Source organism: Coregonus lavaretus (assembly GCF_964263955.1).
Source record: "Coregonus lavaretus genome assembly, chromosome: 4".
NCBI classification, from domain to species: domain Eukaryota; kingdom Metazoa; phylum Chordata; class Actinopteri; order Salmoniformes; family Salmonidae; genus Coregonus; species Coregonus lavaretus.
The window spans coordinates 73,558,606-73,585,412 of NC_139991.1; the positions used below are offsets into that span (position 1 = coordinate 73,558,606).

A 26,807-nucleotide genomic window follows, 5' to 3' on the forward strand; every position below is an offset into this window, starting at 1 on the left:
TCTCTCACCCTAATTTCTCAACTCCTGCATCTCTCTCACCCTCACCCCTCAACTCCTGCATCTCTCTCACCCTCATCCCTCAACTCCTGCATCTCTCTCACCCTCATCCCTCAACTCCTGCATCTCTCTCACCCTCATCCCTCAACTCCTGCATCTCTCACACCCTCATCCCTCACCTCCTGCATCTCTCACCCTCATCCCTCACCTCCTGCATCGCTCTCACCCTCAACTCCTGCATCTCTCTCACCCTCACCTCCTGCATCTCTCACCCTCATCCCTCACCTCCTGCATCTCTCTCACCCTCATCCCTCACCTCCTGCATCTCTCACACCCTCATCCCTAAACTCCTGCATCTCTCACACCCTCATCCCTCAACTCCTGCATCTCTCTCACCCTCATCCCTCACCACCTCCATCTCTCTCACCCTCATCCCTCAACTCCTGCATCTCTCTCACCCTCATCCCTCAACTCCTGCATCTCTCTCACCCTCATCCCTCAACTCCTGCAACACTCTCACCCTCATCCCTCAACTCCTGCATCTCTCTCACCCTCATCCCTCAACTCCTGCATCTCTCTCACCCTCATCCCTCAACTCCTGCAACACTCTCACCCTCATCCCTCAATTCCTGCTACTCTCTCACCCGCTGTGTAATTACCAACCTCTCACGTGGCGTGGTCTCTGTGTGGCCATGGGGATGTTGCATGTTCCATCTTTCTTTTCTTCTGCTGATTAGTCTTTGTTGGCGTCTGCACTAACATTTCCCAGTGCTGCTTATTAACATTTCTGTCCAGAAAAAAAGGCATCTGTTTCAGTAAGGTTGTGGAGTTTCAGTGAAATGTGGTAATATTGTTATTTTTTCTCCTCAAGGTTCTGTCAGAGAACAATGCCCATGCACAGCGACCTGGTAGACTATACTCTGAACACAAACTCACCCCGGGAGTAGGTAAGCATAATCACCACTTTTAGGACATTTGAAACAGATTTGCCCCCATTTATCACGTTATATTATTAAGAAATGTTTAAATATGAAAATTCTATATTTTTAAAAGAATGTGATTTAGATGTTTCATTATATCCCTAGTTTTCAAATGTTTTAGTGTCCTCACATTACTTTAGCGCAACATCAATGTGAGGGCAAATATTGGAAGTAACTTTTTAGGATGTCGGATTTGTTCTGTACTGTATGTTTTCTGCTGCATCTCAAGTCTTTGCTTTGTGTTGACGGAGTCTCAAGCACCTGAAGTATAATGCACTGGCTGCTCTCTTCACACTGAATGATCAATTACTACATCTGTGATGTGGAGCTTGTTTGAGCAAGTAATACAAGCTGTTAAGCATACTTTAGACAAAGATTTTTGCCACACAACTAATACAGTGCTGACTCAATTTCTCATACATGCTGGTAATGTCCTTAGTGACCTAAAATGTTGTCGCCACAGCAAATTCTTAGCAGAATATTTGGGATTTGTTGATGGCTACCATTTTAGATATGGCTGTCCTACACATTCATTCTTTTCATTCACTTTTATCTTGAGTCTTATCTTTGTTTACTAAAGTGATACAAAGTTTGATATTACAAACTATTTATTATTATGTTTGAATTGTGTTATTTATTTATTTCTCTTTAATTTGATCGTATTATTTGTGACGGTATCTAGTAGTTAGTAGTTTGTCTGGGTATAGTCATAATTAGCTGTGCAATGAAAATGACAGTTATCAAGATACGTAGTAACTGTATGATAGCCTAATGGTTAGAGGACAGTACATAGTTATTAACTTGCAGTGACCTGGGTCAGGTTTCCCGACTAGCGTTGGAAGTTAGGCTTTTACGAATGTTCTAACGATGCATTGTTCATAACGACCGAAGAAGCTGTAACATGCGTTACCCAAAACACCATGTAGATAACACTCGCTAAGTGCATCTTTACATGCGTTTCCCAAAACACCATGTAGATAACACTCGCTAAGTGCCTCTTTACATGCGTTTCCCAAAACACCAAGTAGATAACACTCGCTAAGTGCATCTTTACATGCGTTTCCCAAAACACCAAGTAGATAACACTCGCTAAGTGCATCTTTACATGCGTTTCCCAAAACACCAAGTAGATAACACTCGCTAAGTGCATCTTTACATGCGTTTCCCAAAACACCAAGTAGATAACACTCGCTAAGTGCATCTTTACATGCGTTTCCCAAAACACCATGTAGATAACACTCGCTAAGTGCATCTTTACATGCGTTTCCCAAAACACCAAGTAGATAACACTCGCTAAGTGCATCTTTACATGCATTTCCCAAAACACCAAGTAGATAACACTCGCTAAGTGCATCTTTACATGCGTTTCCCAAAACACCATGTAGATAACACTCGCTAAGTGCCTCTTTACATGCGTTTCCCAAAACACCATGTAGATAACACTCGCTAAGTGCCTCTTTACATGCGTTTCCCAAAACACCAAGTAGATAACACTCGCTAAGTGCATCTTTACATGCGTTTCCCAAAACACCATGTAGATAACACTCGCTAAGTGCCTCTTTACATGCGTTACCCAAAACATCACGTAGATAACACTCGCTAAGTGCCTCTTTACATGCGTTTCCCAAAACACCAAGTAGATAACACTCGCTAAGTGCCTCTTTACATGCGTTACCCAAAACACCATGTAGATAACACTCGCTAAGTGCCTCTTTACATGCGTTTCCCAAAACACCATGTAGATAACACTCGCTAAGTGCCTCTTTACATGCGTTTCCCAAAACACCACGTAGATAACACTCGCTAAGTGCCTCTTTACATGCGTTTCCCAAAACACCATGTAGATAACACTCGCTAAGTGCCTCTTTACATGCGTTTCCCAAAACACCATGTAGATAACACTCGCTAAGTGCCTCTTTACATGCGTTTCCCAAAACACCACGTAGATAACACTCGCTAAGTGCCTCTTTACATGCGTTTCCCAAAACACCATGTAGATAACACTCGCTAAGTGCCTCTTTACATGCGTTTCCCAAAACACCATGTAGATAACACTCGCTAAGTGCATCTTTACATGCGTTTCCCAAAACACCATGTAGATAACACTCGCTAAGTGCATCTTTACATGCATTTCCCAAAACACCATGTAGATAACACTCGCTAAGTGCCTCTTTACATGTGTTACCCAAAACACCACGTAGATAACACTCGCTAAGTGCCTCTTTACATGCGTTTCCCAAAACACCAAGTAGATAACACTCGCTAAGTGCATCTTTACATGCGTTTCCCAAAACACCATGTAGATAACACTCGCTAAGTGCCTCTTTACATGCGTTTCCCAAAACACCAAGTAGATAACACTCGCCAAGTGCCTCTTTACATGCGTTTCCCAAAACACCAAGTAGATAACACTCGCTAAGTGCCTCTTTACATGCGTTTCCCAAAACACCAAGTAGATAACACTCGCTAAGTGCCTCTTTACATGCGTTTCCCAAAACACCAAGTAGATAACACTCGCTAAGTGCCTCTTTACATGCGTTTCCCAAAACACCATGTAGATAACACTCGCTAAGTGCCTCTACATGCGTTTCCCAAAACACCAAGTAGATAACACTCGCTAAGTGCCTCTTTACATGCGTTTCCCAAAACACCAAGTAGATAACACTCGCTAAGTTCCTCTTTACATGCGTTTCCCAAAACACCATGTAGATAACACTCGCTAAGTGCCTCTTTACATGCGTTTCCCAAAACACCAAGTAGATAACACTCGCTAAGTGCCTCTTTACATGCGTTTCCCAAAACACCAAGTAGATAACACTTGCTAAGTGCCTCTTTACATGCGTTTCCCAAAACACCAAGTAGATAACACTCGCTAAGTGCCTCTTTACATGCGTTTCCCAAAACACCAAGTAGATAACACTCGCTAAGTGCCTCTTTACATGCGTTTCCCAAAACACCACGTAGATAACACTCGCTAAGTGCCTCTTTACATGTGTTTCCCAAAACACCACGTAGATAACACTCGCTAAGTGCCTCTTTACATGCGTTTCCCAAAACACCACGTAGATAACACTCGCTAAGTGCCTCTTTACATGCGTTTCCCAAAACACCAAGTAGATAACACTCGCTAAGTGCCTCTTTACATGCGTTTCCCAAAACACCATGTAGATAACACTCGCTAAGTGCCTCTTTACATGCGTTTCCCAAAACACCACGTAGATAACACTCGCTAAGTGCCTCTTTACATGCGTTTCCCAAAACACCACGTAGATAACACTCGCTAAGTGCCTCTTTACATGCGTTTCCCAAAACACCATGTAGATAACACTCGCTAAGTGCCTCTTTACATGCGTTTCCCAAAACACCACGTAGATAACACTCGCTAAGTGCCTCTTTACATGCGTTTCCCAAAACACCACGTAGATAACACTCGCTAAGTGCCTCTTTACATGCGTTTCCCAAAACACCACGTAGATAACACTCGCTAAGTGCCTCTTTACATGCGTTTCCCAAAACACCACGTAGATAACACTCGCTAAGTGCCTCTTTACATGCGTTTCCCAAAACACCACGTAGATAACACTCGCTAAGTGCCTCTTTACATGCGTTTCCCAAAACACCACGTAGATAACACTCGCTAAGTGCCTCTTTACATGCGTTTCCCAAAACACCACGTAGATAACACTCGTTAAGTGCCTCTTTACATGCGTTTCCCAAAACACCACGTAGATAACACTCGCTAAGTGCCTCTTTACATGCGTTTCCCAAAACACCACGTAGATAACACTCGCTAAGTGCCTCTTTACATGCGTTTCCCAAAACACCATGTAGATAACACTCGCTAAGTGCCTCTTTACATGCGTTTCCCAAAACACCACGTAGATAACACTCGCTAAGTGCCTCTTTACATGCGTTTCCCAAAACACCATGTAGATAACACTCGCTAAGTGCATCTTTACATGCGTTTCCCAAAACACCATGTAGATAACACTCGCTAAGTGCATCTTTACATGCGTTTCCCAAAACACCATGTAGATAACACTCGCTAAGTGCCTCTTTACATGTGTTACCCAAAACACCACGTAGATAACACTCGCTAAGTGCCTCTTTACATGCGTTTCCCAAAACACCAAGTAGATAACACTCGCTAAGTGCATCTTTACATGCGTTTCCCAAAACACCATGTAGATAACACTCGCTAAGTGCCTCTTTACATGCGTTTCCCAAAACACCACGTAGATAACACTCGCTAAGTGCCTCTTTACATGCGTTTCCCAAAACACCATGTAGATAACACTCGCTAAGTGCCTCTTTACATGCGTTTCCCAAAACACCAAGTAGATAACACTCGCTAAGTGCCTCTTTACATGCGTTTCCCAAAACACCAAGTAGATAACACTCGCTAAGTGCCTCTTTACATGCGTTTCCCAAAACACCAAGTCGATAACACTCGCTAAGTGCCTCTTTACATGCGTTTCCCAAAACACCAAGTAGATAACACTCGCTAAGTGCCTCTTTACATGCGTTTCCCAAAACACCATGTAGATAACACTCGCTAAGTGCCTCTACATGCGTTTCCCAAAACACCAAGTAGATAACACTCGCTAAGTGCCTCTTTACATGCGTTTCCCAAAACACCAAGTAGATAACACTCGCTAAGTTCCTCTTTACATGCGTTTCCCAAAACACCATGTAGATAACACTCGCTAAGTGCCTCTTTACATGCGTTTCCCAAAACACCAAGTAGATAACACTCGCTAAGTGCCTCTTTACATGCGTTTCCCAAAACACCAAGTAGATAACACTCGCTAAGTGCCTCTTTACATGCGTTTCCCAAAACACCAAGTAGATAACACTCGCTAAGTGCCTCTTTACATGCGTTTCCCAAAACACCATGTAGATAACACTCGCTAAGTGCCTCTACATGCGTTTCCCAAAACACCAAGTAGATAACACTCGCTAAGTGCCTCTTTACATGCGTTTCCCAAAACACCAAGTAGATAACACTCGCTAAGTGCCTCTTTACATGCGTTTCCCAAAACACCATGTAGATAACACTCGCTAAGTGCCTCTTTACATGCGTTTCCCAAAACACCAAGTAGATAACACTCGCTAAGTTCCTATTTACATGCGTTTCCCAAAACACCACGTAGATAACACTCGCTAAGTGCCTCTTTACATGCGTTTCCCAAAACACCAAGTAGATAACACTCGCTAAGTGCCTCTTTACATGCGTTTCCCAAAACACCACGTAGATAACACTCGCTAAGTGCCTCTTTACATGCGTTTCCCAAAACACCAAGTAGATAACACTCGCTAAGTGCCTCTTTACATGTGTTTCCCAAAACACCACGTAGATAACACTCGCTAAGTGCCTCTTTACATGCGTTACCCAAAACACCATGTAGATAACACTCGCTAAGTGCCTCTTTACATGCGTTTCCCAAAACGCCAAGTAGATAACACTCGCTAAGTGCCTCTTTACATGCGTTTCCCAAAACGCCACGTAGATAACACTCGCTAAGTGCCTCTTTACATGCGTTTCCCAAAACACCACGTAGATAACACTCGCTAAGTGCCTCTTTTCATGCGTTTCCCAAAACACCAAGTAGATAACACTCGCTAAGTGCCTCTTTACATGCGTTTCCCAAAACACCATGTAGATAACACTCGCTAAGTGCCTCTTTACATGCGTTTCCCAAAACACCACGTAGATAACACTCGCTAAGTGCCTCTTTACATGCGTTTCCCAAAACACCACGTAGATAACACTCGCTAAGTGCCTCTTTACATGCGTTTCCCAAAACACCACGTAGATAACACTCGCTAAGTGCCTCTTTACATGCGTTTCCCAAAACACCAAGTAGATAACACTCGCTAAGTGCCTCTTTACATGCGTTTCCCAAAACACCATGTAGATAACACTCGCTAAGTGCCTCTTTACATGCGTTTCCCAAAACACCACGTAGATAACACTCGCTAAGTGCCTCTTTACATGCGTTTCCCAAAACACCACGTAGATAACACTCGCTAAGTGCCTCTTTACATGCGTTTCCCAAAACACCATGTAGATAACACTCGCTAAGTGCCTCTTTACATGCGTTTCCCAAAACACCACGTAGATAACACTCGCTAAGTGCCTCTTTACATGCGTTTCCCAAAACACCACGTAGATAACACTCGCTAAGTGCCTCTTTACATGCGTTTCCCAAAACACCACGTAGATAACACTCGCTAAGTGCCTCTTTACATGCGTTTCCCAAAACACCAAGTAGATAACACTCGCTAAGTGCCTCTTTACATGCGTTTCCCAAAACACCACGTAGATAACACTCGCTAAGTGCCTCTTTACATGCGTTTCCCAAAACACCACGTAGATAACACTCGCTAAGTGCCTCTTTACATGCGTTTCCCAAAACACCACGTAGATAACACTCGCTAAGTGCCTCTTTACATGCGTTACCCAAAACACCATGTAGATAACACTCGCTAAGTGCCTCTTTACATGCGTTACCCAAAACACCATGTAAATAACACTGTAAGTGCGTCGTCGGAGCGTGTGTCAGTACAGAAAGGATCGAAAGAAGGCAGCGCTGCTCTCGGATCAGCTTTCTCCGTTCAAATTCTTAACCTCCCATTTAGAATGAATGCACAATAATGACGGCGGACCAGCTCATGGAGAAACTATCACCTGTGGCTGCAAATACCGAGTCCGCTTATTCGAATGGCTTACCCTATGATAATGCACTAAATCACAGATTTGGCACATCATTGCGCACGTTTTACGCATCGTTAAATGTATTGAGGCACAATTACATAAGCCTGCAAACTAGAACTCAATATGATATAAATATGTAGGCCTGATATGTAGCTTAACGTTTTTTATCCTTGCTTGGCTAGTTTGTAACAATTGCTAGCTTTGTATTTGTACTGTATATAACTTTGTTCTTAAGATATCAGCGGCACAGATAGAATGAGTGTTTATCTGTATGTTTAGCAGAGATATTTGTTGTGTAGGGGAGGGCAATAATAATAATCGAACAATGCACTTAAATATCATACAAGTGGTCTGAGGCAGTCGTTAAATTACAAGCATTTTCAAGTGCAAGTTATAGTAACGAAGGTTTTGGTAAACAGCTCGAAGATGGAACAATGCTCCTAGGAAGGTTTTTACAATTAACCCAGGTCTATAATGTCGGCCCAAAAGTTAGTTTTTGATGTGCTCAAAGATGTTGTTGAGGAGTAAAGAGACTTTCACTGTTTTTAGATAAAAGCATTCATTGTATCGCTATATGAACGTGTTTATAGCCTCAAGCTACAAGCTAATTTAGCTAGCTATCATTAGCTGCAACAAGATTCTAGCTAACTAGCTTGTAAGCTTGCACCACAGATAGCACAATGGGTTAGTTATAAAACTATTTGCTTGCACACTTCAGTGCTGACATTACCGTTCTCCTAGCAACATAATATTATACTGGCAGTCCCCCTGCAAAGACATGCTAAACTTTGGTAATATACTTTTTTTTTTGCACTCTAGTGCAGGACAACCAAATATTTGTGTAACTAAACCAAGATAGACCACAGCCTGTCGTTTCTAATGGGAACAAATTAGTCATAGTCAGGTGTTGTCAACTCCTCAGTAAGGAAAGTAGCTATTGGCTGTCCTAAAAGTCGATAGAAGTATGAAAAATGTATGCACTCACTAAACTGTAAGTCGCTCTGGGTAAGAGCGTCTGCTAAATGACTAAAATGTAATGTAAATGCACCCCCCCCCCCCCCACCACCACCACACACACACACACACACAATGCCATCCTCATGCCAAGTGACATTACTGTCATTATGTGAATGCTCTTATGAGGCTGCACAAAGTCTTTTTGTGGCAAGAATCTCCTAGGCATGCATGCTGCATGCATTCCAATGGTGTGGACCAAATGGTTGTTGTATGTATCTTCTCTAACTCCCACCAGGGTCTCATTGCGCTGGTCTCTTTAGCACCATGGTGCTCGGGGCTTCCTCCAGTGCTCCTAACCTACAAGATTATGCTCGCGTGCACCGTAAAAAGCTGACTTCTTCTGGCTTCTTAGATGGTATGTGCAAACACGCACACACATCTTTAAAAAAAAAAGATGAACCCTTGCTCATTTTTCTAAAGGAATCCTGTAATTTCCTTCTGTGTATTTCAATAGGAAATATATGAATGTATTCTGACACTTTGTGTTGGTCCCCCTAGTTTAACATATTGTGTTTTTGGACAGAAGCATAATTCATGTGTTTGGGAGAAGAAATTGCAATAATCCATCAGCTTTTTGGCTAATATAGTGAAATCTATTGTTTTGATAGTGAAGTTAAGGTTTATTCATACAAAATAAGATAGATTTTTCCGGAGTTGTGCAAAATCACTCAGTACTGATCCCCCTCATAACTCATAACTTATTTTGATAATCAAGATCGTATTGGGCTCCCGAGTGGCGCAGTGGTCTAAGGCACTGCATCTCAGTGCTTGAGGCGTCACTACAGACCCCCTGGTTCGATTCCAGGCTGTATCACAACCGGCCGTGATTGGGAGTCCCATAGGGCGGCGCACAATTGGCCCAGCGTCGTCCGGGTTTGGCTGGTGTAGGCCGTCATTGTAAATAAGAATTTGTTCTTAACTGACTTGCCTAGTAAAATAAATAAATACATATTAAAGTATTCAAATTAATTGCTGGTCGAATATTCCTGTCTCAGAAATCTGGTACTATATCGATTTAGCTTGGCAATGAGATGCGATTGTACTTTATTACATGGTGATGTGTGAAAATCATTATTTCATTCATTACTACATTTTTTATTTTTTATTTCGTTATTACTCATGCAAACAATAATTTCTTATGGACAGAATCCGAACCTGACATCTGCACACGTAACTAAGATGTAACTAAGCATACATTTTGCTTTGATTTCAAAGAGTTGCGTGTGCGGATCTCAAGTAAGGACTTAGCCCTCAATCACAGTTTACCTTCAATCATTTCTTATTTTTATTAATAATGCAAATGTTTACTAATTGAATCAATTTAAATCATGAGTGATTCTTTTTTTTTGTTGGAAATTTACTATTTTGGAATTTGTATTACAAATGAAATATGGAAAACGTTATTACTAAAGTTACTGTTGCTAGCTGTAAAGCTCATATGTAGTAAAATGCTTGGAAAATAGAGCTTTTCACAATTGGTAAAATGACATCACAACTGGACACCTCGTCATTTTTGGGATATGTTTTTGACACGACATGTAGCTAGTAAAAGTGTGTGAACGGTTGCTAACTACCTGTAAATATCTTAAGCTAACTGGCTAATTAATGTAGCTAGCTGGCTAATTGTTGGGCGAAACAATTAACTTATTTACAGTTGGTTAGCTACCGCACCGCTTTTGCTAGCAAACTTAATGCTCCCTTCAAAACTAGTAAGGTGTCTCCACTAATGTCTACATTTTGACCTTTTGTTGGGGTCCATTTCAATTCAGTCGATTATATATTGGAATTGGAATTTCAGTTTACTTCCTGAATTGACTTAATTGAAATGGAATTGACCCCAACCCTGGTTTTGTTCCCATATTACACTCTTCAAACAGTCTACAAATACTCAATTGTAATTTTATGAATATTATTATTTTATTTTTTTGGCGTTTTCTTATGGCAGTCTTTGTAGCTTTTCCGCATTTTTATGCATTTTAGATCATCCTTTTGGATCTTTCCAGACATTTTTGATAGCTTTTATTAAAACAGTTAGGCCTATTCCACAAAGTTTAGAATACTCTTTTTCTATTATACTGGCAGATCTGTGGAATAAGGTGTAGATAATATTTTAGTTTTTATTTAATTGCTCACCCAGTTTTAGAACGTTACTAAGTAACACATGTTATAGCACTTTTTCACAGACTGTTTCACTGTTGTCATTTACATGGGCATTTGATTTCAAGCCGGAGTCATTCCACCTCAATAAGCACAAGAAATAGGATTTCGAAAACCCACCATCTCAGATTGTTCTGAAATAATTTGTATAGTTCAAAACAGATAAGATTAGCATTCTTGAAACATTATTCTGTTGAAATATACACTACATTACCAGAAATATGTGGACACCTGCTCGTCGAACATCTCATTCCAAAATCATGGGCATTAATATGGAGTTGGTCTCCCCTTTGCTGCTATAACAGCTTCCACTCTTCTTGGAAGGCATTCCACTAGATGTTGGAACATTGCTGCGGGGACTTGCTTCCATTCAGCCATGAGCATTAGTGAGGTCGGGCACTGATGTTGGGTGATTAGGCCTGGCTCGCAGTCAGCGTTCCAATTCATCCCAAAGGTGTACGATGGAGTTAAGATCAGGGCTCTGTGCAGGCCAGTCAAGTTCTTCCACACCGATCTCGACAAACCATTTCTGTATGGACCTCGCTTTGTGCACGGGGGCATTGTCATGCTGAAACAGGAATGGGCATTCCCCAAACTGTTGCCAAAAAGCACAGAATCGTATAGAATGTCATTGTATGCTGTAGCGTTAAGATTTCCCTTCACTGGAACTAAGGGGCCTAGCCCGAACCATGAAAAACAGCCCCAGACCATTATTCCTCTCCACCAAACTTTACAGTTGGCACTATGCATTGGGGCAGGTAGCGTTCTCCTGGCATCCGCCAAACCCAGATTCGTCCGTCAGAATGCCAGATGGTGAAGCGTGATTCATCTCACTCCAGAAAATATGTTTCCACTGCTCCAGAGTCCAATGGGAGCGAGCTTTACACCACTCCAGCTGACGCTTGGCATTGTGCATGGTGATCTTAGGCTTGTGTGCGGCTGCTCGGCCATGAAAATCCATTTCATGAAGCTCCCGACGAACAGTTCTTGTGCTGACGTTTGCTTCCAGAGGCCGTTTGGAACTCGGTAGTGAGTGTTGCAACCGAGGACAGGCGATTTTTACGTGATACGCGCTTCAGCGCTCTGCGGTCCCGTTCTGTTAGCTTGTGTGGCCTACCAATTCGCGGCTGAGTCGTTGTTGCTCCTAGATGTTTCCACTTCACAATAATAGCACTTAAAGTTGACCGGGGCAGCTCTAGCAGGGCAAAGATTTGACGAATAGATTGTTGGAAAGGTGGCATCCTATGACAGTGCCACGTTGAAAGTCACTGAGCTTGGCCTCCCAAGTGGCGCAGCGGTCTAAGGTACTGCATTGAAGTGTTGAGACATCACTACTGCATGTGGTTCGATCCCAGGCTGTGTCACAGGCGGCCGTGACCGTGAGTCCCATAGGGCGGCGCACAATTGGCCCAGCGTCGTCCAGGTTAGGGGAGGGTTTGGCCGGGGGGATTTCCTTGGCTCATCGCGCTCTAGCGACTCCTTGTGGAGGGCCGGGCACCTGCAAGCTGACTTCAGTTGAATGGTGTTTCCTCCAAAACATTGGTGCGGCTGGCTACCGGGTTAAGCAAGCAGGTGTTAAGAAGCAGCGCGGCTTGGCGGGTCATGTTTCGGAGGACGCATGACTCGACCTTTGCCTCTCCCGAGCCCGTTGGGGAGTTGCAGCGATGAGACAAGATCGTAACTACCAATTTGGATATCACGAAAAAGGGGGTAAAATTACAAAACAATTAATCATAATAATCACTGAGCTCTTCAGTAAGGCCATTCTACTGCCAATGTTTGTCTATGGAGACTGCATGGCTGTGTGCTAGATTTTATACACCTGTCAGCAACGGGTGTGGCTGAAATAGCCAAATCCACTAATTTGAAGGGGTGTCCACATACTTTTGTGTATATAGTGTAATTTGATCTCTGAGAAATTAAGCTAATTGATTGCACCCAAATTTTCTGTTTTTTAATTTATAGGATTCGTATCTTCAATAAATATAGTACCTAACATCCGATTTAGACCATAATTCTTCCTAACTGTGAGTAAGACATGAGGAATCCAATAAAATGGTCAAAAGCCACCCACGGACCCCCCACACCAATCCCATCCCAACAACCAGTATACAGTATCAGGTCTCTGTTTGACAAGTAGTATGGAGCTGCTGCTTGGACTATTGTGTCTTCATCCTTTGTAATGTATTCCCTGTGAATCTGGTGACGTTAGTTTTTTTTGTTCAGAGAAATTAGCCATTGAAGTCGCTTGCATTATTTACTATAAATTAGCGTGAAAGTACCAAGTTTTGCCCACTAGATGCCGCTGTTCCTGATACTTTTATCCATTTTGCTGGTCTCTTGTGTTTATTAAATGGATCACATCATTTTCTTTGCAACTTTGGGTAGAAAACCAATAGCTTTTGCTCATGAAAATAAATAGTGCGGTTATCCTCACGACTCAGCCGCAAGTTTTTCCTTCTCTTAGGCTTAATTTGTGTCCAGGAAATGGCCCCTCTGTGTGTGTGTGTGTGTGTGTTTTATTCCCTTCAAGAAAGGTATGGATTAGTTAGACCATTCCTGGCAAACAAGCAAACCATTAGGCTACAGCAATTCTTCATGGTTTCAATTGTAAAAGTCCCAAACACATACTGTAAAGTGTTTTGCAAGGGTAATGGTATTGGGCTGGGTAGGTTTAATGGTAAATGTCAGTAATCACACTAAATATAGAGATGCTTTCTAATAATTGTATTGAAAAACATACAACTGCCTTGCAATGGTTTATAATTTGATTAGGGTTGTCACAAGTTTTGGGCTTGTAGAAAAAGTCTTCATATGAGAATTGCGTAGGAATAACTAATGAGAGAGGCCACTTGTTGGACTGTTCAAGGAGAGTTGGGTTGAAGCATTAGGTTGCTAAGAGAAGGACAAACTGAATTGCTTTCATGGAGGACTGGCTTGACCTCACAATTTATGAGCAAAAGCTATTGGTTTTCTACCCAAAGTTGCAAAGAAAAATGTTGTGTTCCATTTTTAATAAACACAACAGACCAGGAAAGTGGATACAAGTGTGTAGTGGCAGTAGCAGGAAACAGTGGGATCTAGTGGGCAGAACCTGGTACTTTCACACTGATTTCTGGTAAATACAAGTTTAAAAAAAAGAAAGAAAAAAAAATCACCAGATTCACAGGAAATGCATTACAAAAGATGAAGAAGCAATACAACAAACCGCAGCTTCATACTACTTTTCAAACGTAGAGAACTGATACTATATACTGGTTGTTGAGGTGGGATTGGCGCGGGGGTCCGTGGGTCCGTGGGTGGCTTCATGTCTTACTCAATGGGAGGAAGTTTAGTCCAATCGGATGTTGGGTACTATACTGTATTTGTTGAATATTATCTGAATCCCGCAAATCAAAAGGTCCAATTTGGGTGCAATTTCTCAGAGATTAAATTAAAATTAAAATAACGTTTCAGGGATGCTAATCTTATCTGTTTATAACTACAGAAATGATTTCAGAACAATCTGAGATGGTGGGTGTCATGGCTTGCTGAAATAAAGTCATGAAGAAAATCAAAAATGTCTAAGATTATGGCTGTCCAAATGAACAGCTTTTCCTTAGTTTGAAGCAAATTGATCAGGATCATCAAACTTTTAATTGATTAACCCATAAAATCCAGGATTCTTTGCACAGTCACATAGAATGTATCCTATGTATACTGTAATGTGTGGAAAGTTGGACATTAGTTAATCATTTGTAGCACTGAAAAGATGCTGAAGCACCAGCAAGGTAATTGTAGGAAAACTAGTTGGTGGAAGGCAGGTGGTGAAGCTACAGTAGATGTGGTTTGGGTTTGATTCTGCTATATGCAAGGTTCAATAAAGTGGGGGACCAGTACAGGTGTCCATTGGCCTTTTTAGAAATTGTTTCCAGACAACCATAATAATTGTTAATCTTCACAAACCTTGCTCTGGCTGAGAGAATCCTAACAGTTAACTCACTACTAAAACAAAACGTTCCTTTCCTCACCCTTCTTTCCTGCACGCCTTCTAATACTTCACTTCTTTAGCCTTTTCCTAACCTCTATTTCTGTTAGCTGTTGTACATTTCAGGTACCTGTTTTTCTCTTTCTCAGAGGCCACGCGTGGGTCTGCTGTAAAACGATTTTCTATCTCATTTGCGCGACACCCGACCAATGGTATGTTTGCTTTTGTTAATTAAGATGCACCCCCTTACCTCATCCCTGTTTTATTTTGGTCTGGATAGAATCTTCCCTCCCCCATGAGATCCTCTGCTAGCGTCAAAGCAGTGCACATGGAATGTGATCATAAACATTGAGACTACTGAATGCTCATGCAAACTTCCAAGACCATGTGCTTCTTTTGTTCGCCTGAAAAGTCCTCATGTTTGTCACCCTATAGTTTAGGACCTCATGGAGCTATTTGTGGCTAGCTAGTCCTGTCCCCCTGCTCATCTGTTCATGTTAATAGTTGCGGTGCTGTAGTTTTAGTAGTTTGTTTGGCTCGAATATGGCCTTCAATGGTATGTTTTTTTTTTTCTTGATGGCTTTTGTTGTGTCGAGAGTTGGGTGACTGTATCACAAGAATGTTGCCAATCTATAAATGTTCCTTTAGACGTATGGCAAATTATAGTTATACCGTTAATCTAGTCAAATGTAGTAATGTTTTGAATCTATGGCAAATATGGTAATGATGTTATTCTAGTCAAATTTAGTAATGCCGTTAATCTATGGAAAATATAGTAATGTGGTTAATCTAATTTAGTAATGCTGTTAATCTGGGCAAATATAGTAATGCTGTTAATCTAGTCAAATATGAATGCTGTTAATTTAGTCAAATATAGTAATGCTGCTAATCTAGTCAAATATAGTAATGCTGCTAATCTAGTCAAATATAGCTGTAGTATCTATTGCACTTTTCCTTAATTGTTTTAAATGTAAAGGCAACTTTTGAAATTTGAAATCATAATGTGATATCTGGGATTCATATTTTCTTACATTTGGTCCGCATAAACCTGTCAGCCACCTCAGCTTGTGGTTGACTCTAATTTTGATGCAACAAAATATGATTTTGTCGTTAAAGTACGTTCTTTGTACATTAAACCAATTTGCACTAATTTGATAATTTTGGGTTATCGTTGTTTTTCTTCTGCTTTTCTAAATGGGTCAGTCTTTTCCAGTATGTTCTGTGGTAAGTGTTTTATTATGTGTAATTTACCCATTTATATCTTGTCTGAACATTGTTTGGTGTTTTTAGTTTTTCTGTTGTGTATAGTTCAGCTTCCTTGATCTTTCTTAGTCCTGCCCCCCCCCCCCCCCCAGAACACTCTTGCTCATGAAAATGTATATTTCTATTTGGTGCTGTTGTGAGGTGCTATCTATAATAAATCCTCTAAGCCACAGGCATACAGGACATGTCCTACAGTCCAAAAAGGTTTAGTATATTTATTGATAAAATATTAAGATTTGTTATCATTATTACTGTGAATTTCTAGGATACATATATAAATATTATGAATATATATTTACTTGTTATAGGGAAAATAAGGTCAAATAAGATACGTTTAATAAGAAAGGGGGAAGAGCCAATCTATACCTTTTCCTGAGGGATCATAGTGTAATTACTGTGTTATTACATCCTTGCAAATATACTTATTATTTTATTTCTATTTGGCCAACAAAAAAGGTTTTATTGATAAAGGAACTTTGTTCAAATCTAATATTTTTTAACATTAATTTACATAATTATCATATCTCAAAATGTGTCTTTGTACAGAGTACCAAGGTTTTTTCATCCATGGTGTGTTAGACTCATTGGGGAGTATTCATACAAATATGTGGTTATTGCCTAAAATGATAAGCTCAATTGAATTTAGTTATATATATTTAGCAACATATTTAGTTCTATGAATTGCCTCAATGACATGCAAATGGGGAAGATTTTGATGCTGTTATTAGTGAGCATAAAAATGTCCCCTTTTGCCCTCATGTTGTATTAACCAGAGAAGCCATGTCTCATTGCAACATACTAACCGTATATGTTTTCTGCATCATCACCTTTGTCTGCAGTGTCTCAGACACATTTATTTGCGCATTGGTGTTACTGTACTGCCTAAATATTATTTTCCCAGTTACTTGTTACCTTCTCAGCTGTCAAATTCTACATGCTTTGGAAACTGAATCTACCGCAGCTCTTTCAGTCTTGAAAAGACACACTATTATTATTTATTTATATATTTTCTACAATAATTTAGAAATTAAGTATATCTAACCAATTCCAATTGTATACAGTACATTCGGAAAGTATTCAGACCCCTTGACTTTTTCCACATTTTGTTACGTTACAGCCTTATTCTAAAATTGATTAAATAGTTTTTTCCTCATCAATCTACACACAATACCCCATGATGACAAAGCAAAAACAGTTTTTTAGAGATTTTTGCAAAAAAAACAGAAATATAATATTTACATAAGTATTCAGACCTTTTACTCAGTACTTTGTTGAAGCACCTTTGGCAGCGATTACAGCCTAGAGTCTTCTTGGGTATGACGCTACAAACTTGGCACACCTGTATTTGTGGAGTTTCTCCCATTCTTCTCTGCAGATCCTCTCAAGCTCTGTCAGGTTGGATGGGGAGCGTCGCTGCACAGCTATTTTCAGGTCTCTCCAGAGATGTTCAATCGGGTTCAAGTCCGGGCTCTGGCTGGGCCACTCAAGGACATTCAGAGACTTGTCCCGAAGCCACTCCTGCGTTGTCTTGGCTGTGTGCTTAGGGTTGTTGTCCTGTTAGAAGGTGAACCTTCGCCCCAGTCTGAGGTCCTGATCATTCTGGAAAAGGATCAAGGATCTCTCTGTACTTTGCTCCGTTCATCCTTCCCTCGATCCTGACTAGTCTCCCAGTCCATGCCGCTGAAAAACATCCCCACAGCATGATGCTGCCACCACCACGCTTCACCGTAGGGATGGTGCCAGGTTTCCTCCAGACGTGACGCTTGGCATTCAGGCCAAAGAGTTCAATCTTGGTTTCATCAGACCAGAGAATCTTGTTTCTCATGGTCCGATAGTCTTTACGTGCCTTTTGGCAAACTCCAAGCGGGTTATCATGTGCCTTTTACTGAGGAGTGGCTTCCATCAGGCCACTCTACCATAAAGGCTTGATTGGTGGAGTGCTTCAGAGATGGTTGTCCTTCTGGAAGGTTCACCCATCTCCACAGAGGAACACTAGAGCTCTGTCAGAGTGACCATCGGGTTCTTGGTCACCTCCTTGATCAAGGCCCTTCTCTGCTGATTGCTCAGTTTGGGCCAGCGACCAGCTCTAGGAAGGCTCCAAACTTCTTCCATTTAAGAATGATGGAGGCCACTGTGTTCTTGGGGACCTTCAATGCTGTAGTAATTTTTTGGTACCCTTCCACAGATCTGTGCCCTGACACAATCCTGTCTTGGAGCTCTACGGACAATTCCTTGGACCTCATGGCTTGGTTTTTGCTATAACATGCACTGTCAACTGTGGGAGCTTATATAGACCATGTGTGTCTTTCCTAATCATGTCCAATCGATTTAATTTACCACAGGTGGACTCCAATCAAGTTGTAGAAACATCTCAAGGATGATCAATGGAAACAGGATGCACCTGAGCTCAATTTCGAGTCACATAGCAAAGGGTCTGAATACTTATGTAAATAAGGTATTTCTGTTTTTTGTTTAATACATTTGCTAAAATTTCTAACAACCTGTTTTCGCTTTGTCATAATGGGGTATTGTGTGTAGATTGAGTTTTTATTTATTTTATTTTATTCATTTTAGAACAAGGCTGTAATGTAACAAAATGTGGAAAAAGTCCAGGGGTCTGAATACTTTCCGAATGCACTGTATTACCCACAGTCACTAATGGATGACCACTGAAGAATAGTGCTAGAGCCACCAAAGAGCCAAGTGGCTTGGAAAAAGAGATGAAAAAGGAAAGAAGCCCCATGTTCTTTTGTGTGTATTGTAATTTCTAAAACGTCTTAAATAGTTGCATGTACAGTTATGACATTTTCTTACAGTATGGTATTTTATTAAACGTGCAATATGCAGACATCACTCCGCCATTTCCTGGTTGCTAAAATTCTAATAGTTCTCCTAATTTCAGTTTGTGGCAAAACAAGCAAGGTGAACCTTCGCCCAAGTCTGAGGCCCTGAGCGCTCTGGAGAAGGTTTTCATCAAGGTTCTCTCTGTACTTTGCTCCATTCATCCTTGTAGAGAATCATTGTGCAATCTAAACCGCTGTGAAATCTCTTTTCAATTACCACAAATATTGTATTTTCAGCCATTTGAAGCTGATGTACAAAACCGAAAGTAAAAGATGCAAAAAACGAAACTTAAGAACAGGAAGCATAGAAATAGCTCACATAGAACAGATCTACCACTTCTTAGACTTGCTTTCAATGAGATCTATGACTCATATTTCTATGCTAATTTGGTCAGGTCGCCCAAAACGTTACATATTGCAGCTTTAAACCGAATGTAAAAAAAAAAAAAAAAAAAAACACTAGCTTTTCCCCTGAACAATATTGTGGTGTTTGTTAGACCACTTTATTAAATCTCCCCCCACGTCCATCAAAGGCTTTAAGGCTTTATAAACCAAACTGTAATCACAACTAGGGTAAGTTAACATTCACTTTTGTGTTTCTTCTCATCCTGGCTGGGACAGTCGTGATGGGTATTGCTTTCAGTGGGATATACTTTGTGTCATACGTCTGCCATCATCCTACAGTATTCACCTCAATCAGATCTGATCTGTTTCGGTAGTGTTTTGTTTTTGTTTGCTGTCACTTTGAGATAATTGAAGCGTTGTGATTTTGTCTGCCGATTTTCATTCCCCCCCCCAAATAATGCAATGTTCTCTGTCATGATTAGTCTCCAGAGGGCTTGTAGTGTTCTCTGTATTGTCGGCTTATCATCCGGAGGCATTTCCCCCCTCTAGGTTTTGAGTTGTACTCCATGGTTCCGTCCATATGCCCCCTGGAGACCCTGCACAACTCGCTCTCGCTGAAACAGATAGACGACTTCCTGGCTTCCATAGCTGCATCCCATGAGTCACTCCTGGACATCTCTGCCTCCTCCCCAGGTACGTATCGCTGCTCGTCGTACAAATGATCAACAGTAATTTGTCGATGCTCGCATCTCAATTAATTTTTTTGTGTTCGACAGCTGGGAAGAAAACTCCTTTGAACACTTACACTCCAGCAAAGATATTGCCCTGCCCTTTCACACAAGGCAAGAAGAATGTGGACAAGGCTGCAACTGGTAAACGATTTTAGTGTTGATAACCCATCACTTGCTATAGTAGTAACTAATAGGCTTGTTCTGTTTGTGTGACCTGTACTCTTTGTTGAACTGAAAGTGTTTGCTCTTTATTTGACCATTCTTTGGGCTATTTCAGCATTATGGATGTGACATTTGCACAGTATCACAAACAACATTTCTCACAGAATGGACACACAAAACATAATTTAAATGTTTGATGTGTGTGGCTGTAGTACACAAAAAAAAGGACTTGTTCATATTGGTGAAATAAAGCAAAAAATACGCTTTTGGATGTGACATGAAATGGACAAGCTTTTTGGGGAGACTGAACATATTAGCAGTCTGAGTTTGTAAGTCTTACGTTAAAAAACATGGATAGCCATTTTAGAATGAAAGGCTTGGCTGAACACAAAAACAATCATTTTGAAAAGATTGTAATTTACATGTATTACTTTTGGAGAGGAGAAGCTACGATTATGGATGTTACACTCCCCGTTATGGATGTGACAGAGTCTGAAACGGTCCGATTTTTCTTGATCAAAATCTATCATACTGTAACACAAGTGTTGTCATCTGGAATGTTTTTAGAATGTCAACAGAAGTGGAACTACATAATTATGTTAATTAGGGTAATAAAGCCAGGCACCACACCAAATAGAGTATAAAATATATATATTCTTTATCTATCAAAATGACCATTACCAGTTGAATGTAGACATGAGATTATTTGTATTACACCTTTTCTGAAATATTGTGTTAAAATGCACATGAATATGCAAATGAAGCTATTTGGTATTTTATTAGTATCCCCATTAGCTGTTGTGAAAGCAGCAGCTACTCTTCCTGGGGTCCACACAAAACATGAAACATGACATAATACAGAACATTAATAGACAAGAACAGCTCAAGGACAGAACTACATCAATTTAAATAAGGCACAAGTAGCCTACATATCAATACGTACACACAAACTATCTAGGTCAAATAGGGGAGAGGCATTGTAACATGAGGTGTTGCTTTATCTGTTTTTTGACGTGCCTACTGTTAGTCTGCACTACCATTTTTTCTCAGGTTGACCTTCCACTGGAATTTTACCTTATTGTTCAGTCACAATATTCTTGTGAATGGAGAATGCCAAGTTGAAACATCTGAAAGCCCAGTAACAGCTGGAGATTAATTCTACAACCTTGAGATGAGCCGAACTCCATTTCACCAGCAGTATGAGGAGCTATGCTCACAGTTGACCATGCTCATTGCGCTTCCTTTTCTCCCTCACAGGGACCAGCTCATCGCCCACCAAAGATCCCCGGTCTGGCTCTGCCAACCCTTCCCCAAACGCTGCAGCTGGGGATAAAGCATCCCAGCAGTCCCCCCCTCAGCCCACCACAGAAAGCAAAGCAGCCCTGCAACCCACCTCTGAGGACCTGGAGCCTCCTGCTGGTCTCTCAGCAACTCAACACTCCCCCAATGACAAACTGGAGGCCTCAACCCCCGACACCGCAGGAGACAAATGGGGCGAGCTGAGTCTGCAGCGTGATGCCCAAAGTTGCAAAGCACCGCCACAAACCCAGAGTGGTGACACGCCACCACAATCCCCTGCCCCAGGTGCACCAAGTGGCAAAGTGCCATCAAAGAACCTTACCCAAGATAACCTGACTTGTAAAATGTCCCCACACCCACCTTCCAAAGAAATCCAGAGTGGTAAAGTGTTACCACAAACGTTTCCCCAGGATACACCAAGTGGTAAAGTAACATCACTAGACCCCACAGAAAAGGGGTCCAAGACTTCACCCCATGACAAAGTTCACCAGGGACTTACTTCTAAAGGTACTCTTGGCGAAGGTGCCAGGTCTTTGACCACCAGCAAGGAAAGGGAGGCAAAGCTGGACTCCAAATAAACAAATGTTCTGTTCAAGGTCAAAACAGTGTTGCAATTGTTACACAATTAGGATTAGATTAACCATATCTTGAGATTCCTGATTTCTCAGAAATCACATATAATCTCCGTCTAGACTAGGGATATTTGTTACAAAATGCTGTTACTCTTAGCTGAACTTGCAACATGGTCATTTCATGAAGTTCCAACGTTTCCGGAGGGTGTCACTATTGCACAGTGTGTGTAAAAGGCACACTTACCCTAAGACATGCAATGTGTTTGTGATTCTCTTGCTACTGTATGACTGCTTCCCATTTGATTCACCCGTTGCTTAGCGTCTTGTACATTTGAATGTAATGCAGATGTACAGTGTAGAATTGAAATGTTGAATATCCTGCTGCCCACATCTCGCTGGATTCCAGAACTGAGACTAATGGAATGGATGTTCTGGCTCATCTTGAGCCTACAAGGTCCAATATATATGTTTTTAAAGAGTCAGATAAAATGTACTTGTTTCCTGTACAGGGTACATATGTTTTCCACCTATATTTTCAGACCTACTCTGAGCTTGCACTTCATTTCCCATTCATGCAACTGGAACCGGAAGAGTCAGCCTTATGAATACTGTAATGACCATCGTTTTCACTCTTTATTACATTGTAATCAAACATAATTGTTGTACATATTCAGAATAAATATTCCGGGAAAATCTTTGATTTAACTGTCACTTTATTTGTTCTTTACTACAAGCTGTACTTGTTGTGCAACAACTGTCATTAATAGTTCTAGTTGTCTGTGCAAACCATTTTGGTATGAGAGGTACAATTATGGATAGATTCCTCTAGATCAGGTTATTCACACAGTATACAGTGGGGAGAACAAGTATTTGATACACTGACGATTTTGCAGGTTTTCCTACTTACAAAGCATGTAGAGGTCTGTAATTTTTTATCATAGGTACACTTCAACTGTGAGAGACAGAATCTAAAACAAAAATCCAGAAAATCACATTGTATGATTTTTAAGTAATTAATTTGCATTTTATTGCATGACATAAGTATTTGATACATCAGAAAATCAGAACTTAATATTTGGTACAGAAACCTTTGTTTGCAATTACAGAGATCATACGTTTCCTGTAGGTCTTGACCAGGTTTGCACACACTGCAGCAGGGATTTTGGCCCACTCCGCCATACAGACCTTCTCCAGATCCTTCAGGTTTCGGGGCTGTCGCTGGGCAATACGGACTTTCAGCTCCCTCCAAAGATTTTCTATTGGGTTCAGGTCTGGAGACTGGCTAGGCCACTCCAGGACCTTGAGATGCTTCTTACGGAGCCACTCCTTAGTTGCCCTGGCTGTGTGTTTTGGGTCGTTGTCATGCTGGAAGACCCAGCAACAACCCATCTTCTATGCTCTTACTGAGGGAAGGAGGTTGTTGGCCAAGATTCGCGATACATGGCCCCATCCATCCACCCCTCAATACGGTGCAGTCGTCCTGTCTCCTTTGCAGAAAAGCATCCCCAAAGAATGATGTTTCCACCTCCATGCTTCACGGTTGGGATGGTGTTCTTGGGGTTGTACTCATCCTTCTTCTTCCTCCAAACATGGCGAGTGGAGTTTAGACCAAAAAGCTCAATTTTTGTCTCATCAGACCACATGACCTTCTCCCATTCCTCCTCTGGATCATCCAGATGGTCATTGGCAAACTTCAGATGGACCTGGACATGCGCTGGCTTGAGCATGGGGACCTTGCGTGCGCTGCAGGATTTTAATCCATGGCGGCGTAGTGTGTTACTAATGGTTTTCTTTGAGACTGTGGTCCCAGCTCTCTTCAGGTCATTGACCAGGTCCTGCCGTGTAGTTCTGGGCTGATCCCTCACCTTCCTCATGATCATTGATGCCCCACGAGGTGAGATCTTGCATGGAGCCCCAGACCGAGGGTGATTGACCGTCATCTTGAACTCATCTTGAACTCTAATAATTGTGCCAACAGTTGTTGCCTTCTCACCAAGCTGCTTGCCTATTGTCCTGTAGCCCATCCCAGCCTTGTGCAGGTCTACAATTTTATCCCTGATGTCCTTACACAGCTCTCTGGTCTTGGCCATTGTGGAGAGGTTGGAGTCTGTTTGATTGAGTGTGTGGACAGGTGTCTTTTATACAGGTAATGAGTTCAAACGGGTGCAGTTAATACAGGTAATGAGTGGAGAACAGGAGGGCTTCTTAAAGAAAAATTAACAGGTCTGTGAGAGCCTGAATTCTTACTGGTTGGTAGGTGATCAAATACTTATGTCATGCAATAAAATGCAAATTAATTACTTAAAAATCATACAATGTGATTATCTGGATTTTTGTTTTACATTCCGTCTCTCACAGTTGAAGTGTACCTATGATAACAATTACAGACCTCTACATGCTTTGTAAGTAAGAAAACCTGCATAATCGGCAGTGTATCAAATACTTGTTCTCCCCACTGTATATGTGTTAGTAAGGGAAACACTATTACACCGTATTACACAAAACACTTAGCAGGCCTATACATTGGAGTAATGATGACTGTTAAGGTGTGACAGACATTACAGGTAAAGGATATGGGAGGCGATCAGACCTAGGTTTAAATACATCTTTATTTGATTATTTGTTGTTTAAATACTCACTCCAAAATAATGTGGCCCGAATCAAGTTCTTCTCAAATACTTGAAGTATTTTCAAATAATTTCCTATAAATAGCCTACTACTTAAAAGTATTTTCAAACAATTATTTAAAATACCTGGGTTAAATGCATCGGAGTTTATTTTAGTCTGTGTATTTTGAATATTTTCAAATACTTCCCTAGTGTATTTCCAAATACATTCCAATATGAATATATGCCATTTAGCAGACACTTTTATCCAAAGCGACTTAGTCATGTGTGCATACATTTTACATATGGGTGGTCCCAGGAATATTCAACTATTTTGTCTTTTCAAAATAAAAATAAATAAAAATATCAAAATACTTACCTCCAAATGTCTTTGAAAGTCATTGAGAATTGATACCCTAAATCAGGGATCATCAACTAGATTCAGCCGCGGGCCAATTTGTTCTTGAGCGGAGGGTCAGGGGGTCGGAACATGATAATAAATACAAAAATGTAGAATGCAAACTGACCGCAAGAAGCCTAAACCGATATAATAAAACATAATTTCAAACCTTGATTACATTTGGGAACATTGTCCTGCGTTAGGGTGCTGTCTTTCAGATGGGACGTTAAAACGGGTGTCCTGACTCTCTGTGGTCATTCAAAATCCCATGGCACTTGTTGTAAGAGTAGGGGTGTTCACCCCGGTGTCATGGCTAAATTCCCAACATGGCCACATTCCATCATGGCCTCCTAATCATCCCCCTAATGGTCGTACATCACTCCTCACCTCTCCACCTGATAGCTGATGTGTGGTGAGAGTTCTGGCACAAAAAATGGTCACTGTGCATCACTGAGGTGGGTGCTACACATTGATGGTGGATGAGGTGAGTATGTAAAGTGCATGGAGTACCTCAGTTAGTAGAAAAGTGCTATATAAACCCAATCAATTATTATTATATATTTGTATACGATCACAGCATTCGGTATTCAGACACCTTGACTTCTTCCACATTTTGTTACGTTACAGCCTTATTCTAAAATGGATTAAATAGTTTTTTCCCCCTTCAATCTACACAAAATACCCCATAATGACAAAGCAAAAACAGGTTTGTAGAAATGTTTGCAAATGTATAAAAAAAAACTGATATCACAAGTATTCAGACCCTTTACGCAGTACTTTGTTGAAGCACCTTTGGCAGCGATTACAGCCTTGAGTCTTCTTGGGTATGATGCTACAAGCTTGGCACACCTGTCTTTGGAGTTTCTACCATTCTTCTCTGCAGATCCTCTCAAACTCTGTCAGGTTGGATAGGGAGCGTCGCTGCTGTCGTGGCGTGACTTACTTTAATGTATGACTTATTTATCGACTCAACTGACTCTGTTTAATTGTCACTATTTAAATTAATCATGTAACAATTAACTCATTAGGAATTTGGGGCACCACGAAATAAGTTGTTTAACGAGTTACCATCTCCCGAATTAAACTCTTAGAAGGTATATGTTGTATATCGATAAATCACTTATTAAATAATTACCTCTTATCAGTCTCATTCTGAACGTCGCATAATCCTTGAACCTGCAAGTACCCTAACCTTATTGATGAATCAGCAATACACAAATTGGCTTAATTATTTTGTACTATCTAAATAATAAGACAATACACACACACACAGGTTACTGATTACTAACGTAATACAATGAAAACAGGTCCCTAGTGGACTGGACTAACAATGGCATGAATGCTTGGAAGGGAGAGACAGAGATTCAAACTATCGTTGATACTTTGGAAACTACGCTCACGGAAATACAAATGTTTAGCATCTGCTCATTCGGATTAGAAATGCAACATGTATTTACGTGTAGCTGTCCTCGATAGTTGAGTTGATGATGTAGGACTCTGGTTTGCCCACCAGAGATCCCAATGTCCTTTGTAGAGTTTCTGGTCGTAGTGGTGGTTAGAATGGATACTTCAATATGGAAAACAATCATCTCATCTAGAATGCTAAAATCACATTGTTATCTTCACGAAAGTATTATTATACTTAATCATTCGTTTTATACAACAATTAGATGCAAACCTCATAGCTGGGAAGTGTACACCCCCAGAGATACAGTTATGTTGTTCCATCGTCTTTAATGACATCACAACA

General features: G+C 41.0%; 1 protein-coding gene across 5 annotated transcripts in view; it reads left to right on the forward strand.

Moving 5' to 3' along the window:
* Window positions 1–22,746, forward strand: part of ppip5k2 (diphosphoinositol pentakisphosphate kinase 2) — an 82,172-nt gene extending 59,426 nt beyond the window's left edge. For 3 of the 5 annotated variants that reach the window (XM_084160169.1, XM_084160170.1, XM_084160173.1), the window contains 5 exons: window positions 869–944; window positions 8,948–9,067; window positions 19,837–19,980; window positions 20,064–20,159; window positions 21,438–22,746. In XM_084160169.1, coding sequence (XP_084016295.1) covers window positions 869–944; window positions 8,948–9,067; window positions 19,837–19,980; window positions 20,064–20,159; window positions 21,438–22,057 — 1,056 coding nt within the window. In that variant the 3' untranslated portion in view covers window positions 22,058–22,746. The remainder of the gene's footprint in view (window positions 1–868; window positions 945–8,947; window positions 9,068–19,836; window positions 19,981–20,063; window positions 20,160–21,437) is intronic. The other 2 variants (XM_084160171.1, XM_084160172.1) reach the window with 1 other exon arrangement.
* The last annotated feature ends 4,061 nt before the right edge of the window (window positions 22,747–26,807 follow it).